We start from the raw sequence: 19,085 nt of genomic DNA on the forward strand, positions 1-19,085 counted from the left end.
GAGGCCTGGAGTGGAAGAGTCCATTTGGTCACTTAGCAAGGTGCTTAGAAAGGTGGCCCGTTGCTGTCTCTATCAGCATTGCACTCGGATTCTCCACGTTGTAATAAGTGAGTTGCTCTGGACTCTGGAGCCTCCCATTCCATGTTCTCTGATGTGCCCCTTCTGTGACACTGATGAAAATAAATGGCAACTAGGGGCTTGCACAGAAGCAGCTGCTTTGCTAGCAAATGAGGTGATGGTATCACAAGCCCCTTACAGTGCCTGGCAGAGAGTGAGCGCTCGGAAAATGGCTCCGTTACCGTTCATCCCAGGCGTTGTGTAATCACAGCAAATCATGTGCTCTTAGCTGCCTCTCTCAGTATGGGTTAACAGTGCCTTTGGTTTCTCTTCTCGCTGAGATGTGGGCCAGTGGCCTGGGAGTGAATGCGTGGGAAGGCTATTAAGGAATGAGTGGATTTAAAAGGGGAAATGGATGAAAGGCTCCCTCGTTTGTCCAAGTTGTAATGGATTTCCAGTGCAGTGATGCTGTTTGAACTGGGGGAAAGGTAATCTGTGTATAGACCAGCCTTACCGGATGATAAGCTGGTTCATCCTTATACTGGCCACTTTGATGCAGAGTTAGCTGGCTAAATTCCTTTCTTTCCCCTCTGAGAATATAGCTTCAGAGCTTAGAACACTTACAATGGTAGTAAAACAAATTATTTGTGTGGCCCCAATGATGAGCGTGCCCTCTGGGCAGACTGCTCTGTAGCAAGATCTTCATACAGCTTTCACATGAGTTTAATACCTGTGGGCCTAAGAGCAAGTGGGCCTTGCCTGTGGGAGAGAACAGAAATGGTTAGAGTAGTTTAACCGACGGTTATCTCAAAATGTTCCATTGGTACTAATTGAATCCATTATATATGTATATATAAAACAGTTCATTAAGCCAGGCTATTATCATTTTAATGACATAATTGTGCCTCTACGGTGCCTATAACTCTACTACTATGCCACATTAAGGAAGTACGAGTGTGTGTTGATAATAGCTTGAATTGAGAGTGAATAGTTATGGATTTCTTAACTAGTTTTGGTTTTCAGAAGCACAAACACATCTTAGGGTAAGAAAACAATTAATCATATATTTAAAGAAAACAATTCTAACATGGAGTAAGGTTAAAGAAGTGTAGATCTGTGAGGGAAACCATGAAGACAGATTTAAGTAAAGTAGTAAAGCCAGATAAACCAGTAACCCTAAGTGAAAAAGCTGTTTGAGGATGCTAAAACTCAAGGTCCACACAGTCCCAAAATGAATAATACCAGAACAACCAGGACCTGTGCCCTCACCTGCCTCCAAAGTCCTGTATGGAAAAAGCAGCAGAACCAGAATGTGCAGGCTGGAAAGGAACTGAATGGTCAGCGCTTGGTTACAGTGTTTATGAAATGCCTCCTTTGAGAACGCTTGCCCCCTCCTCTGCCCCGCGCCCCTGTACTATCCCAGCCGTGTGGGGAGGCACTGTGTGAGAGAGGGGAGACAGAGCATGACCAGACCATACATGGGTACCAATAAGCACACAAGCGAGTAATGACAGTGCTTGTGTGTTCAGAACCTGGTCTGTTACAGGATCCTCTTTTTCATTTTGTTTTTCCTCTGACACCAGATAGGTGTTGTGCCTCTTTCCATTCAATCCGTGTATTTAAGTCCTGTTACATATTTTATGAGGTGTTCTGTATTGAACATTTGGAGAGGAAACATGTAAACTAATCATAAGCCATGCCTTCCTGGTGCGTCTTACACTATTGTAATTAAAGTGTAATTACTATCTTACAGAATTATGTTTTTATGAAATACAAAGGAGAAAGCAGTGCACTATAAGAATGGTGCAGCTAAAGTGCATGCATTTAATACTTCCGGGAGGCAAAGCTCCTCTTAAGAGAACTGGGAATACTGCGTCAAAGAGGTAGTATTTGAAATGGACTTTGGGGGGTCGTGGACACGTACAATTCAGAGAAGAGTGAAAACAAGAACACCAAGTAGAACCTTGCCAGTTATAGGCTGGGTAAAGGAAGTAGCACAGCTTGTCTTGATGATAAAGGGTAAAAGCTATGTTTTAAATGACAGTAAGAGGGCCGGGGATATAGCTCAGTGGCACAAGCTCCTGCCTGGCAAGCACAAGGTCCTGAGTTCGATTCCCAGTACCAAAAGAAAATGACAGTAAGAGAGTAGTTAGCAAGAGGTCTCTGGTGAAGAAGGTTCATGAATTCTTGGTACATACCACACAGTTTAATGCGGTATTGTTGGCTGCTTGGAAGGAAGGAGGTAAGAAGAGAGGGACCCAGACACCTTATTCTCAGGTTCTATGAGTTATTCACTACAATTAGTGAATAGCTGAGTCCCAGATACTTGGGAGAACTGTAAAATCTTGAAATATTCTCCTACCCTTTTTTACAGTGAATTTTTGTCACCAAGCTTCCTTGGAGGAAAGAGCATTCACTGGATCTTATCAGGCTGACTAGAGCTTGCTGAGGTCCTAGCCCAGGTGCCCTAATTAGCAGGGTATTGAGGCCATCAGCGAACAAGAGTAGGTGATTCTCTTTTGTAAGTCAGTCACTGTCGTAACATCACTCTCAACTTGTAGCCCGAAATAGCTTCTTGCATGGGAGATGCTGGACACGGCAGAAGTCGTGTGCAGCAGTTTTACATACCCTTGGCCTTAGCCAGTAATGAGCTATTCTTACAGCATGCTGTCCAGAGCGTTGGGGCTTATGAATCCATGCAGAATCTTTGTGGTATGATTTTTATAGAGCCCCCTATTTGTGTTTTAATTTTACCTGTGAGTAAAATTTTAATGAAAGAAACCAGATGAGATGAAGAAAACAGCCCCTTGGATATGTGTTAGCCTTGTAAGCACTCTCCCAGCAGGGTGAAGTATAATTTCCGTAGGGTTGGAATTATAAAAGACTGCGAGTATTTTTGAATGTTTTGTGTATGTCCAGGCACTGAGCTGGCCACTACAGAGTGTTATCTCCAGTCAGCCTTCATGTCAGCTTGAGAAGTAGTTAGTACCTGTTTCTCCATTCCTCAGAAGAGATGAGAGAGGATGGACTATGTTCCCTGGGGTTGGAACTGAGGATGGTAGCCGAGTTGGACTCTGCAGATGTGGGGATATCGAGCATTCACCTTCATTAACCTTCATTAACCCACTTCACTATTCCAAAACAATATGACGGCTAAGCTTAACCGTATCAACCCGATTGGGGTGGGAGCTGCGTTGGGGATTTATAGAGCACACTTTTGGGGACATGTGCCCTTGGGAACTGTATATGGTCCTTGAGCCCTTTTTCCCTTATAATGCTTCCTGGCCACTATGAACTGAGCATCTGCCACACCCTTCTGCCATGATATTTCTGTGTTGGAGCCAGCTGGCCTTGGACTGAATCTCCTCAAAACATGAGCACATTAAGCCTCTCCTCCTTTAAGTTGGGGGTGTTGGGTATTTTGTCACAGCACCAGGAAGGCTGATTAATACACATAAGATACAAGGTAACATATTGGGCCGTAGTATAAACTTAAAACATCTAAGTCTTTTTCTTCTTTAGAAATGTAATTTGTATTCCCTATAATCACGCTATGCTTTTGAAAATGGAACCTAATATTAGAAATCCAGATCAGGATGGTTCTGAGGATTCAACCTAATGTCTTAGGAATTGATTGATATTTCTTTCAGCCAACCACCAAACTCTATCCAAGCACTGGGAGAGGAGTGGATTCCATGTGTCCTCTGCTGGAGGTGGCTTTGGCTGAGCCACTCCGGAGGCCTTTCCTCCACTGGCCCTCAGTGGCAGCAGTCATACCACATTTTAACTGCAGGGGCAGAGTGTTCTAAAGAATCTGCACAAGCAGACCTTCAAAAAACCTGCTCAAATTAATGCACTTAAAACAAGGACCACAAATTCAAGTAAGTATGTGGGAAAAAAGGGTCCAATTAGAACTTCTTCAAAGGCAATATTAAAAAAAAATTTTTTTTTTTTTGGATTTTTTCCGGTACTGGGAACCGAACTCATGACCTTGCGCTTGCCAGGTGGCACTGTGCTGCTGAGCTAAATCCCCAGCCCCGGCAGTATTAAAATTATGGAAATTGGTTCAGTATATCTTTGGACAAACAACAGCCAGATTAAAATTCTAACTGTGTGTAGTTTCTTCGAACAGAGTAGTAGTACTTACTGGGGGTTAAAATTTTTTAAGAACCCAGTGGGGAAAAAGCCCACACTAAAAGAGCCTTTTTCAGTGCATATATGACTTTCACAGCATGCTCATAGAGGGCCATTTCAATGGTAAAGAGGAGCTTTTGAGCTAAATTAAGGGGCACCTCCATTTTTCTGAGGCCCTCTGATCTGCTACTCCATTTATTCTGTTTCAAATACTTCCCTTACTGTCATCATCCTTCCCGTCTCTTTGTCTTAGCCCATTTTCTGCTGCTGTAACAGACTGAGTAATTGATAAAGAAGGGACATGCATTGGCTTCAGAGTTCTGGAGGTGGGAAGTCCAAGAGCAGGGCACTGGCATCTGCCTGGGACCTTCATGCTGTCACAGTGAGGTGCGAGGCAAGAGAGCACACGTAAGACAGGGCAAGGGGCTCAGACTCCCTCTTGCAGCACTAACCTGCTCCCTTAGTAGCAGCCTTAACCCCTTCCTGGGGGCAGCACTTTGCATACATCCTACCTCTCAACCTTGTCATATTGAGAATTAACTTTCCAACACATGAATTGTGGGAGATGCATTCAAACAGGAGCATTTTTTTTTTTTTTAGTTTTTTATTCTAATTTTATGTGAAAAGATGTAGGGTAGAATTTTAGCAGTAATCATACTCTTTAACTTTATGAAGATCCCAAAAGGGATGCTGCCCACAGGCCTCCCCATCTGAACACAGTTAATTTTCCAAGTATACAATCCACCGGGTGATGATTTATATTTGATGACAATACAGTATTATTAGGATCATCAACATTTTATTTCTGTATACTATTTTACATGTTTGCATATATCTTTATGAAGACATGATAGCTGTATATCTTTATGGGCTATGCGACAGTAACTGTACGTGTAGACAGTGTAACAATCAAATCAAGGTAATAAGCATTTCCATGTTTTGAGCCATTTTTGTGTTGGGGATTTCATACTTTTCTCCAGTCATTCTGAAATACACCAGAGGTTGTTTTAACCAGTTGTTACCCTACTGTGCTAAAACACAACCAGGAGTGATCCCCCCAGGCTGTGTTTTTTATGTCACTTATTGTACTTTCTATTCTCCCTTCTTAGTGCCCTTACCAAATAGCTAGGGACTATTGTTCCATTTTATTCTTCTGCAAGATTGACTTACTGGTTTCCACAAATGAATGAGAACATAGTATTGTTATTTGTGTGTCTGGCCTGTCCCACTGAACATAATGACCTCTAGAAGTCTATTTGCAGTAAATAACAGAAATTAATTCTTCTTATGGCTGAATAGCATTGCATTGTGTGAATTTACCACATTTTCTTTATCCATTCATCCACTGAAGGGAATATAGGTTGATCCCATATTTCGGCTGTTGTGAATAATCTACATTAATTGTGGAAGTGCAAGTGGCATTTTGGAATAACGATTTCATCTCCTTGGTATGTGTACACCCAGTAGTAGAATTGCTGGAGTATATAGTTGTTTCATTTTTAATTTTTTGAGGATTCTGCCTATTGTTTGCCCTAATGGATATACTGATTTACATTCTGATAACAGTGTGGAAGAGTTTCTTTTTCTCTGCGTCCTTATCAGCATTTATTGTATTCTGTTTGATGATAGCCATTCTGCCTGGATGAGATGCTGTCTCAGTGTGGTTCTGATTTCCATTTCTCTGCGATGAGTGAACTTAAACATTCTTTCTTGTACCTGTTCCCGTTGTATATCTTCCTTTGAGAAGTGTTTGGTTCTTCAGCCCACTTTTAAATTGGATTTTTTTTTTTTTTTTTTTTTTTTTTTTTTTTTTTTCAGTTTTTCAGTTTCTTGTATATTCTGGTTGTAAATGCTTGCTCAGATGAACAGTTTGCGAGTAATTTCTCCTATTCTGTAGGTTGTCTCTTAATTCTATAGAGCATTTCTTTTACTATGCAGAAACTTCTTAGTTTACTGTAATCCCATTTGTGTATTTCTTCTTTTGTTGCCTGTGTCTTTGGGATTCCATTTAAAACTAACACCTGTAGTACTGTCTTAATTTGATAGTTCCAAGTCTTTTATCCACTTTGAGTTGATTTTTATATATGGCAAAAGGAAGAGATCTAATTTCATTCTTCTGCATATGCATATCCAGTTTTGCCAGCACTATTTACTGAAACTGTCTTTTCCCCACTGTATGTTCTTGATGCCTTTGTCAAAAATCAATTGGTCATGTGAATGTGGTCATGTTCTGTTTCATTTCTTTTATGCCAGTACTGTGCTATTTTAGTTACTGCAGCTTTGTAGTGTGTTTTGAGGTCAGGTATTTTAATGCCTGTTGTATTTTCTTTCTTTCTTCCTCTTCATCATTTTCTTGATCTCCTCTGTCTCATCCTCCCCATTTTCTCCCCTCCTCCTCCTTCTTCTTGCTCTTCTTAATTAATTAATTCAAGAGACCTGTCCTCAACTTCTGAGATTCTTTCTTACCCTTGTCCTGGTCTGTTGTGGAAACTGTCTATTGTATCTTTCTTTATATTGATTGAAGTTTTTACTTCTAAGATTTCTGATTGGTTCTCTTTTATTATTTCAATCTCTTTGGTGAGTTTCCCATTAATATCCTGAGCTGTTTTTCTCATTTTTTTGAATTATTTATCTGTATTCTCTTGCATCTCACTGAGTTTCCTTAGGATCATTATTTTAAATTCTTTCTCAGACATTTCAGACTTCCTCCAAATCGAAATCTATTCCTGGAGAGTTACTGTCTCATTTAGACATATGTCTCATGTTTCTTACATCCTTGCATGATGTCTGCACATCGGGTGTGTTTATTCTTCTAACTTATGAAGTCACTCTTGTAGGAAAAGATTTGTTCATTTAGCTGGGATGTAGGATTTCAGCTGGGCAGATGAGGGTTTGTTTATAGGGGAGCTCAAAAGCATGGTCTCTGATTTGTTCTTGTTGGTGTTGGCAGCCTCAGTAGACTGCAGCAATTCCTGGATGTAGTTGTGTCACTTGGCAGTGGATGTGGCTTCTGGGGTGTGCCTTGAGGCTTTGCAGAGTTGAGCCCTGATGGCACTGAAGCTTGTGGGAGCAGCTGCCACAGTCTCCGTGGTGCAGGTTATGGAAAGGACCGTGCTGAGATCTCTCAGGACAAGGACAGGTGATGCCAAGGGTTGTGGCAGTAGCAGCCCCAGTCCCTAAGCCACAAGCCGGAGGATCCCTGGGGTCCTTCAGGGTGGATCTGGGAGACACTGAGCCTATGGCACCAGCAGCCACCATTACAGAGCCTCAGGATGGGACAGGACCTTGTTGGGTCTCACCAGATGAGCATAGGTGATGCTTAGGGTCTGTGACACCAGTAAACATGGGCTTGAGGATATAGAACACAAGGGAGCCTCCCCAGCACTGATATTCATGAAGTCCCAAGTCCCCTTCCTTCGTCTCATTTTCCTCAGGTTGAATATCCCCCCAGGAGTCCAGAGCGCATGAAACTCCAGACGGAAAGTTAATGATAATCTTCACTTTTTCTCTCCCATGTTGTTGGCTACATTTTGCTCCAATACAGTAAACAGTGTTTTTTCCCACTTTCAAGAGTATATCCAGGGGCTGGGGATATAGCTCAGCAACATAGCACCTGCCTGGCAAGTGCAAGGTCCTAAGCTTGATTCCTGGTACTCCCCATAAAAAAGTGTATCTGGGAGCAAAAATTGGAGGTACCTGGCAACAGGCCTTTGAAGCAGACATTTGAATCCCTTTCAGCCCCCATGGACTGAGTCTTTCTGAACGTGCTTGTCCACCCTGAATTTGGCCAACAGTACCATGTGGTGATTTGTAGGCTTTTGTGTGATGGGGTCCTCTTTTTTTTTTTTTTTTAGGACAGCTATCTTTCAAAAGAACTTTAAAAGGGTTTACCATTGGCTGCTAAAGTATAATCTAGGAAAGGTGTGGGCAGATCTGTAACATCTGCTTCCCATGCAAATTGAAAACAGTGTAAAGCTAGAAAGCACGTTGAAATCATGTATTCAGTGCCTGCATCTGTTGATACCTGCTGTTTACAGGACCCAAGGCGAGGCACTTGAGTATTGAAGAGGCAGGAGACAAGATCTCTGCCACCTCAGAGCTCTTGATGGAGGAGAAGCATATACCTAAACGTTCCAGAACATGGGACATGACATTAGGGGAGAAATGTGCTGCACAAAGAGTGCTTGTAAAGTGGACCCTGAATGCAGGAGAGAATGAGGGGAACTCTGTAGGTGGAGGTCATTCGTTGCATATGCACACGGAAGAAAACTCAAGTGAGCTTGTACGTGAGCAGAAGCCTAGAGCATGTGGCGTCTGAGGGGAAGTGGTCCCCGATGAGGTTGGAGTGGAGTGGAGTGGGTCCTCCCCTTGTGAGGGAGCCCCCCAACTTAGTTACTCTTCTTCCCCTCCATTCCCTGGCAGGCCCCTGCTGATGAACACTCAGCTGCACTGCAGTGAGCTCTCTGAGCTCCCTCTTCACAACCCTGCCCACCTTCCAGATCACCTGACTGCTCACAGCGCCTCGGGGTGGTCTGGCACTGGCAAGGTTGTAAGGAGTTTATTTTTAGAACATTGGAGGAGAAAACAAAGAAATGGGAAAGATAGGACTCTCGGGGATTTTTTTAATGAATATGATACACAGTCCAAAAACCAAGGAGTTAAAGAAAAATTAACTGCACTGGCTTTCTCAGGGACTAGACCATTATAACCTATGGCAGAGAAAAGTTATATGGTGGAGGGTGGAAATCGAGCTGTAAATATCAAAGGAAGCTCTTCAAAATTGAAAAATTGAGGAAATTTAAAGGCATTAAATTCTTATACTTTCCTATAGTAATTTTGAGCAGACCAAACCGTGCTAAATCAGCAAGTACCTACCAAATCTCTTGGGTGCTGAGAGAAAAAATTCTGAGTTCTTTTTATAGGCCTGCAGGGCTGCTTTATTGTGGCCAGGGGCCATGAGGTACTTTGGCTTTACTACAGAGTGTCTGGCTCCTGCGTGTGAAATACTTAAGGAGCTCATTGGTCCTCGGCTCCCTGCCTCGATGGGGTGATATGTGGGCTCACAGGAAACAAATCCGAGCCTCACAGCTGTGGGCTCGCATCATGCAACTTCTTGGTCTGCGTAACTCTTTTCACCACATCATCTTTTGGTTTATTTGGTACCCCCTGTATTTCCCGTAAAAGATTTTTTCAAATTTCACATAATGCTCACTGAGGTCCGTTCATCTCTAAATGTGCTCCCAGCACCCAGCACCACTGCTGTGTGAAACATGCTCCCTTTCCTTGCAGAGGTATTTCACTGATGTTTGTACCTCTGCTTCGCCAAGAGGGCCACTCTCACGAGATCAAATACAGACTTGAGCAAACACTAGTGCTGTTTGCTTTGCCTGCCTGAAACTTCCTGCTCCTGGCTCTCCCACGTCCCCACGCTCCTGAGAGAATTTACCTTGTGTAGTTTCTTTCTGTGTTTTATGCCAGCTGTGAAGCACTGCATTCTTCCTCTCGGAGGGCCAATGCTGCAGAACTGCGGAGGACCTCTGAGACTCACCGGGGAGACCCATCATCTCCCAAGATTTTAGGAGCACACAGAAATGCCCCTTGCGATCGGAGCGTGTTTCCAGACCTCTATTTGTCCATTCCTGTGTTTGCTTGCTTGATTTGGTGACTCACTCAGCAGACATTTATGGAGCAGCTGGTGTGTTTCGTGTGCCGAACAGGGTTCTCCCGTTGATTTCCAGCAGGCCCCGCCTGTGCAGGGCTGCACCCATCCACTGAGGCACCGCCACACCTGGAAGGAACCATGCTCCTCCCCAAGCTTAGTTTTTAAAGCCAAACGTCATTTGACAAAGGATTTCTTAATCATTTAAGAGTACCCAAGATAATGTGATTTGGATGCCAAAACATCTCTGAATTTTCAGTGGGCTATGGATTAAATCAGGCAACATAATTGGAGTCTGAACTGAATAGTAAAATACAGGTATATAGTTTCTCATCACCAAAATTAGCCCAGTTGTTTCTTTAAAAATAGGTGTTTAAATTTTTATTTTTCCATTCAAATCTTGGGCAGATTTTTTTGGTTATTTTTTGGTGTTTTATTACTGTTGGTTGTTTTGTTTTTAAAATGGTCTCACTGTATACCTAAGGCTGGCCTGGAACTCACCATCCTTCTGCCGTAGCCTCCAGAGTGCTGGGACTGCAGGTGTGCACCACCACATCTGGCTGGGCAGGCAATTTCGTATGACATTTGGTAACCTAAGTATATGTATCTTTAAGGAAAAAAGGTATTTGTGTAATACCTTTCGCTCTCTTCATTGAGGACTATAAGTTTAATAGTCACTTTTAAAGTTTCTTTCAACCTCTAACCTAAGAGGGGGGGACCAGAGCAATAAAATTTCTTCAAAGAGATGGCCAATATTGAAAAGAAAACGTAAATGCCCCTGGCTTGTTCTGTACACTAGCAGTTTCTTTCCTAAGGGATTTTTGCCAGCTCCAGTGTCCCTTTGTGTTCTGGTTTGCCCCTCTCGCCCATCTCCCTCCCCTGGGCTCCTGAGGAGATGTTGCTCAGATTCTCACTGCTGTCCTCTTGCTGTGTTCTAGTCTCCGTCTCCTGGCAGTTCCTCACCTCTGGGAGCAGAGTCGTCAAGTACACCCCTTCATCCCAGTGACCCCGCGGAAACCTCCACAAACAAAGAGGTAGGGCGCTGCTTGTTTGCGAAACCGTCAGCCTGTTTTGTTTTATTCTAATACTGCTCTGTGCTTCCTTCGGCCCCTATAGAGCTCCTTTCCAGTGTGTGGTTTGTCTGTGAAAGCCATGCCGCCCCACTTGGTAGTCACTAGCCACAGATGTCTAGTTTAATGAATGAATAAAATGAAAACTTTATGTCACATTTTAGGTGCTCAGTAGCATCCCGTGGGTAATGGCTACTGTATTGGGTGAAGCAGGCGACAAAACCTTAGCATCATTGCAGAATGTTCTGTTGGACAGCTCTGAACGTCAAAAACTCTGTCAGCACTCTTCCTTGTGCCATTAGACACCTTCTGATACCATAGATTGGCGACTGCTGTGTAGCTTAGAAAATGGGTTGGTTTCTTAAAGAAGCATTTATTTCAAGCCTTAATGTCCTTCATAAGAGCAGGGTGACCACATGTCATTTTCTTCCAGTCATGGTTCCAGTTCGTACTGACTGTTTAAGCAACCTATCTGGGGAGCACCCTGACCTCCTTCTAAAGCAGTGCTGTCCAAGAGAATGTTCTACGGTGTGAGTGTTGTACTGCTGTCCAGTTGTAGGGAGCTCACTAGACTCAGGCACCTAGTAAGCCCTCGACATGCAGCCAGGGGGAATGAGGAACTGATTTTTTAAATTAACTTAAATAGCGACATGAAATGCAGCCAGGGGCTACTGAAAGAGCAGCCCTAAGATCCCTTTTGGACAAAGTGTATGTTCGCCCTTCCTGTGGAGGACAAACAGCTCTGCCATACAGTATCCCAGTGAAAAGATGCTACCTGCTCCTCCTGAGTTCTGGGGCTAGAAAAGTTCTGGGGTCAGGTGTTTTTTCTGAGGTAGAAGCCACTGCCTTTGCCAGTATCCAGTGTCCTGCGACATACAGGTGACTGTCATCCTATTTGTGGCCCATCCTCAGGGAAGTACTGGCCTGGGCAGTAATCTGTGTGTGGGCTCAGCTTGTTCCCAATACATTTGCAAAGTTTCTCCCTCATCCACACTGAGGAGATAGGTTAAAGAGGTAAGCGGCATAACGAATGACTGTCTCATGTTTCCTTGTTTTGCAGATAAATGTATGCTAAATGCAATGTAAGAAAATAGTCTGTTTTGGCCTGACTGGCAAAGCAAGTCTTAGTTTAACTTACCCTTAGCATATCATGGGATACACATATTATTCATGCAAAAAAGTATATTTTTTTATTACTGTTTATCTTAAACACATATAGACCTTTTTATTTTAGAGAGAATAAAAAATAGTGAAAACAATTAGAACATATACCTTCTTTAATATGACCCTAACATTAGAATTTAGATTGAAAATATACTCTGTCCTTCTCTGGTCTATCCTCAAACCTCAGTCTGCTGAAACAGGAATGACCAAGTCCCAGTTCCCCCTACCTCTTCTATATAGCTTCATACGTATTCATAGCATATGGGTGAGTGAGGACAAAAATAGTAAGAAGAAAGAATGACAGCCACAGTAATAGGTGCTAATTATCAATTGAGCATTTACAGTGCTCCAGGCTGAGAATCACAGATTAGTATCCCATTAGTCCTTAAGATTATTCTCTGAGGTAGCAGCTGCCATTGTCATTATTTATTATTGAGCAAGCTGAGAGGCTGAGTAACTTACCTGGGGTCACAGAGCTCACGAATGGTCAACCAGAATTTGAATCCAGACATCCTATTTGCCAGGAAGTGCTGGCCCCTAAAGAGGAACATGGTTGCAGGCCACAGACTGTGTGCGCAAGGTAACTTGTGCATCATTATTCCAGCTGTCAGGCTCCAGCCTCTACAGTGTTTTATGTGACCCCCAGAAAAACCCCAAGGATCTTGGCCTTTTGCTTCTTAAATGCAGCCTTATTAGTTCTTCAGTGCTAAGGGTCAGCTGGCTTCTTCACAGTCCACACATGAGAAAACAAAAGGCCAGTCAGACGTCCGACTAGGATCAGCCTTTGCTTATGCATCAGATGTAATAAGGCGTATATGTTAGCTTCTCTGTTCCTATAAGGCTTGGCATGTGTTTCTGCAGATCGTTAGAAATAATGATAAAAATCTGCTTTGTAAGTAACAGAGATTCTTTCATATGGCAAATCTCCTTTTTAGAGAAAATTTACTACCCCAGAGACTAAAAGAAAGGTAGTCATGAGCTCAGGAATAGAGAATAAGTAAATGAACCAAATGTCCACCACCGTAGCTCTAAATAAAATCATAGCTTTTATAGCTATAAAGTAATTCTTCTGTAGCTTCTGCTGAAATCTGGACATTTTCTTCAAAATTAGCACTGAGAAAAGGTATCCTGATAGCCAAAGAAAATCTGCATAGCTTCTTGGATATACCTAGAGGCTAAGCCATTTTGATCATACAAGGTAAACTCATACTGCAGACCAATCCCAGAGCTTTAGCTTTTGGGGACAGGACAGGGAGATGGTCTGTGAAGTAATAATTTTAAAATGTTGGCCCTTACGAAGAGGCTGACTTCCATTTGCACACCATGCAGTTACAGATTTTCTTCTTTAAACGAACCAGAACTAGAGGGGCTTAAACTCAGCTGGGCCTGTCTTTTCACTTGTAAGTGGAAAGAAAAAGTAATGTAAAGCCCTGCTGAGTTTACAGTCCTTCACTCCTATCCACTTAACCCAGTGTGCACTTAGTATGCATTGGTGGCCAGAAACCTTTTGTTCCTGGTGCTCAAGAGCCCCAGCTTCTTAGAAATGAGGAGCCACTTCCTGCCAGCGAGCACATCTGCAGTACCCTTACACGAAAGGGGCCCATGCGGTGTGTTCTGTGATTCACGACACAGGGCAGCTGTGCAATTCTTGTCATCATCCTGAATGGTGTTAGAGTCTTAAAACTAGGTTTTCTTTGAGTGCCCCAGTTTTTCACTGAACAGTTAACGCTACAATTTGTAGAATATTTTATACACATTAATCATCCCTTTGCATTCTCATTTTTTCAAGTAGAGAGCATAGTACACAATGCTAGGTCGGGTAAGAAAGTTCTTCTCATGAGACCCCAGTCCTTCCCCAGAGCCTACTCCTATAGCTCCCAGGCATCCAGATACACTGTCTCTTCAGGTCAGCCTCTGGAGCAGCTAGGCTGAGTTCGGCCCCATTTTCTAAATCTAAAAGACATATATGTAAACAGTAACGTAATACCTAGAGGATCCTCAGCAGTGAAAGTCTTGGCTATGCACATCCTACCTTTTGCCATGTTAGGGATTCTTATCTTTAGTGTGAGCGCTCCTGGGAGACATGCGTCACCCTGCAGTAGGATTGCCTGCTGCAGGTTCTGTTCCTATGAATTCCCTACTCTCGGTTCTCATAAAGTTTTGTCCAGGACATTTGCTTCTAAGAGGGACCCATGGCAAGTTGTGCTTGTCTCAGTGCTTGCATTTAAACTGCCATGCAGTCAGGTTCTAGAAGGTGCTAGCTCATCCCATCCACTTCCAGCCATGCTGTTAGAAGCCTTTCCTTTGCTATGAGATGTTACTTAATATAAGAAGTTCCAGGCTTTTAATTTATTCCTTTGTTATGTTCCTGTCTTAAGCTAACATACAATAATGATTTATATAATGACATTTTTCAACTGAATTAGTAAGAGTGAAAGGAGGAAGAGGGGTAAAACTAGCACACATTTTTAGCAGAGAGATTCTTGAAACAAAGACCTAAGTAAAATGCTCTAAGGGAATTTTTAATTTTATATACAATCATGATGTTGGGTCTCTTACTAACCAACAGTTTTTCACATGGAACTCAGATTTAAGAATAAATTGTACCTTTTTTACTGATGATTCTGGATGTAGATTTTGGTTTGTAGGATATTTTTGAAGCTGACAGACACCTCTCTGAAATATGCAGGGTCTTTTGATTATCTGAAATCTGATCAGACTGCTCTCGGTTCTAGATAACCTTTAATAATAAATGCATGTTTGTCCACCCCGTCTTTGCCCGTAAATAGTCAAACTGGCTAACAAATGCCACGGTGATGTGTTTTTTTTTTCGTGTTGCCTGGATGATTGTGTTGATGTACATTTCATCATGCTCTGCCCTTTTTGAAACCTCTTTGTCTTAATTACAGTCAAGAAAAAGCTTGGCTTCATTCCCAACCTACGTTGAAGGTAAGAGTTGAAAAGAAAATATTGAGCACTGAATCATCATGCATTTTTCATTATCTGAGGCATTTGAAGCACTGAAAAGAGAAATAACGTGGAAGAAAAGCCATAAAGTTACTAACTCCAGTGTTAACAATTTTAGGGTCTTAAACTGAAAGAATAATACCAGTGCACCTCTCAGAAATCATCCTTCCCAGGCAGATAGTGACCCTGAACCTGTGGGCTTCCCCCAGTGTGCTACAGCTTAGCCAGGTCTCCTTACTTGTACCCAATACGTCTCCTACATCCAGCAAGAGCACTTCAAGTGGGATGAATTTAGTGAAGAAACTTTGGTCCTCATATGAGAAAAGCATTCCCAGTAAGTCCCATCTCTTAGTTGGATGAACTGTTAGCAGTAACATTTAACAAACAGTTAGTCTCCAGCAAGTACTTTTCTAAGCATTTTGCATGTGATACTAATTGACTCCCACAGTGAGCTCTCATGAAGTGGGTTTTTCAGTTATCCTCATGTTCCGCATAAGAGAATGGAGGTATCAAGAGGGTGAATAACCTGCCTGACGTCAAGCAGTTAGCAGGTAGCAGAGCCAGGTTGTGAAGTCAGCCTCTGGTGCCAGTGAACTTCGTGATTTTCTCTGGAGCCAGTGTTCTCTTCGGGGCTGAAGACCAATGGGCTCAAAACACAGCCCACGGCTGGAGATCATGCCTCCCGAATACAGCGCGTAGTCCTCATTCCCAGAGTCACCCTATGGCTACAGATAACACTGACACTGCACCAGGGGTAGGGCAGAGTCCTACCTCCTTGAAGAGACTCTTTAGGAAGCTATGTCCAGTCTTTGGGTCCTGCGAATGAACTGCTGCTGTGTTTTGCTGGCTGGAAATGAGTTCCCAGAATTCATAAACCCTCATGAACACATGGGCCTGAACCCTGGGACAAGCTAATAGTTTGGTAGGTTTCTTACTGAGCAAGGTATAAACTATTTGCACCATTGGGTGGGGGGAGAAGTTCCAAAATGCCATGAGAACTGCTAGCAAAGTCTCAGAGGTTTGGAAACTCCCCTCCTCGTAGCCATCCAGCAGGCCTCGGGAATTTGAGGCTCAGCATCAGTCTGGGTGTGAAGATGTAACATGTGCTCATTCTCCCACAGGGCCTCCCAAAAGGAAGGGAGAAGCATGTTCCACAGGGCCACGGTGAAAGCTGAAATTTTTTGATGTAGGGTTGTTACAGCTTTGCTTTTTAAAAAATACACCAGCACCCAGACTAAAGTCAATTTCCTGGAAAGATAAATGGCATAAGACCATATCTAACCTTAAAATTTGTTTGCATCCAATTTTTTTGTCTTTAGATGATTGGCATTTATGCTTATTTGGGTTCCTTTTAAACATACCTGCAATCTCACACTTACTGTGGTTAAAAGGGGGCACTTTTCAGTGAATAGAGCTAATCAGAGATGAACAGATGGTACTGGAAGTCCCATAGAAAGGGTGGGTTAATTTTTGTTTTCTTTTAGCATTCAAAATAGTTTTTTAAAAGTACTCCAGATGAGCTCTTTCTTTTTTTCAACATCAAGTCAGGAAAAATGATTACCATTGTAAGCTCACCACTGGGAACTTTTCAGAAGACTGGCAGTCTTACAGTGTATGTCTAATAACTGTTGGGAAGGTAAATTTCTGGTGGGCCATGGAGGCAGTTGGCTGCATACCACTTAGAATGCATAACCAAAAGTCTTCCCTAGAAAGATCGGGAACAGGACAAGCACCAGGCTTCCTTACTTATTGCAGTACTACAAGATGCTTTATGAAGGCCTTTTCTAAAATATTTGTAATTTCTTTGTTCAACTACCACTTCAGTTTTAGAAAAATAAATAGATCATTTAAGTCTATACCCTGGTAAGTAGCTTATCATGGGAAGCAGTTGTGTAAACTTGAGATGAGTTTGATGGTTAAAGATAAAAATAAAAACCATTTCAGATAAGCCCTCCAAGAGGAAAAGCAAACTTTCCGTTTCAGGTTGCTGAGGTTTCAACAGTGGGTTAAATGTATATTTTAGTTCCCCCAGATTTGGCATTTTTCAAGTCAAAGAAAATGTTTCAATTTCTCAGTGAACCTATTATAAAGTTATGTTGGCCCCAAATATGTTTTAATTTCATGTACAGGTTACAGGTGATTCTGGTTAGAATCAGATGCCTGTACTGAAAATATTTTAAATTAAGGTTTGATTTGCTAGAATGGAGAACGAGAAAACAAAATTCTGGTTTTCCTTCAAATTGATCTGTGTGAGGGCACAGATGGTAAATATGGTGTGTAAGTTGGCAGTATGGGACCGTGGTTTGGGGGAAATGTTATATATAGCTTTCAGAATTAGGGTCAGAAGCCATTAAAGGAATCCAGATATTCCAAAACAAATATCCCATTTTTCTAATTTATGGAAATCATTTACTGCACTATGGAAGAGGGAGATATGAGTGAGTGTCAAGTAATAGTAAGTGGTATATAAAATCACAATTTCCAATAAAAGTCTTCATTCACCCAATCATTTATCTAGAAAAATCCAGTTGATACCAAGCAAAATCCAGTTTATACCCACGAGGTGACAGACATGAGACTCAAAGATGAATATGTCATGGTCCTTGTCCAGGAAGACCTCAGTGTCTTAAGAGAAACAACATCTTTCATTGCTGGGTTTTATGCTTCCTATTTAAGTAAATGCTTGCACCATTTCTCACAGTACATGGATTGGGTTGGGGGAAGTGCCTAAGAAACTGAGCCTTCTCTCTAAAAAGGAGGGGTGAGTGAAGGCAGACAAAAGTGCCTCAGACCAGCGGGCTGCCCACCTGCCCAGGGGTCTCCGTACCTGGCCCACCTTTGCCAGGAATGAGCATGGGAAGGATGGTGCACCTTCTGGGTTATGGCGGGCCCTCCCCAGGGTGGCTTCACTCACTGCTGCGGCTCTGTGTGTTACAGTTCCTGGACCTTGTGACCCTGAAGACTTGATTGATGGAATCATTTTTGCTGCCAATTACCTTGGCTCCACCCAGCTGCTCTCAGACAAAACTCCCTCCAAAAATGTGCGCATGATGCAGGCCCAGGAAGCAGTAAGCAGGATCAAGGTGAGAGGGCCGCGTGGTGGAAGGAGGACGGTGGGCAGCTGCGGGCACCTGAGCTCTCCACAGCATCATCCCACACTGTGGGGTCTGGTCCTGAGTTTAGAGAGTGGAAGGAGATAGCATTGCAGGCAGTTGTCCCTCCTAACACTATTAAACAGAAGAGGACTTCCAACAGAAGAGGATTTCCAATGTGTATTGGAGTCTTTACACACTATGTAGGTTATTCTAAATGGCGACTCGTGAGAAAAATATGATTGCAGAGTGAAAAGTTGGTAGAAGTCAGTGACTTGAACATTCATGCACAGAGTTGGTGGAAACTAGGTGCCACTGCTTTTGAACCTGTTGATTGTGTTCAAGCTGGATTGAACTGGCTTACGCATATAAATTGAACACACTTGATCAGTCTAACCTGGCTAGTCTAACCACGTTAGTGCAAGTCTAACCCAGTTTAAACTAGTTTGAATCAGCCATCACCTGTCTGAATCTGTTTTATCAAGACTTAAAAGGACCAATCCTGTTTGATCATGCAGGAACCATTTTCATCTGGTTTAAGACATTCACAGCTACTGTAAGCCAATCAAAATGGGTTTGACCCCATGGAAACAGAGCTCTAGAAGCATGAGTTCTCCACCAGAATGCCCAAACCTAGAATCGTGGACAAATCAGGAAGACAGAGACACTTACCATGCACATATGGCATCCCAGTGTTACATACCCCAGCTCACAGAACTGCAAATAGCCATTCTAGAGACCCCACATGGACAGCTCATTACTGAAACCAGAACCAGGTATTTTCAGCAAGTTAGAACTCACCAAAATAAGTTTCATTCCATTTCACCTGCTCATAATTGATACCCTTTAAGCCACACCCAATGAGCCATTCCCCTTTCCATGTCCTCTCACATATTCCCAAAGTGTGTGCTGGCGTAACATAGAATGAGGGGGGACAGACAG

General features: G+C 42.7%; 1 protein-coding gene across 3 annotated transcripts in view; it reads left to right on the forward strand.

Moving 5' to 3' along the window:
* Nucleotides 1-19,085, forward strand: part of Apba1 (amyloid beta (A4) precursor protein-binding, family A, member 1) — a 203,794-nt gene that overhangs the window by 150,992 nt on the left and 33,717 nt on the right. For all 3 annotated transcript variants that reach the window (XM_005388560.2, XM_013516352.1, XM_013516353.1), the window contains exons 3-5: nucleotides 10,789-10,884; nucleotides 14,994-15,033; nucleotides 17,989-18,134. In XM_005388560.2, coding sequence (XP_005388617.1) covers nucleotides 10,789-10,884; nucleotides 14,994-15,033; nucleotides 17,989-18,134 — 282 coding nt within the window. The remainder of the gene's footprint in view (nucleotides 1-10,788; nucleotides 10,885-14,993; nucleotides 15,034-17,988; nucleotides 18,135-19,085) is intronic.

The sequence above is a fragment of the Chinchilla lanigera genome, unplaced genomic scaffold (genome assembly GCF_000276665.1).
Source record: "Chinchilla lanigera isolate Chin_1 unplaced genomic scaffold, ChiLan1.0 scaffold00033, whole genome shotgun sequence".
Classification (NCBI taxonomy): domain Eukaryota; kingdom Metazoa; phylum Chordata; class Mammalia; order Rodentia; family Chinchillidae; genus Chinchilla; species Chinchilla lanigera.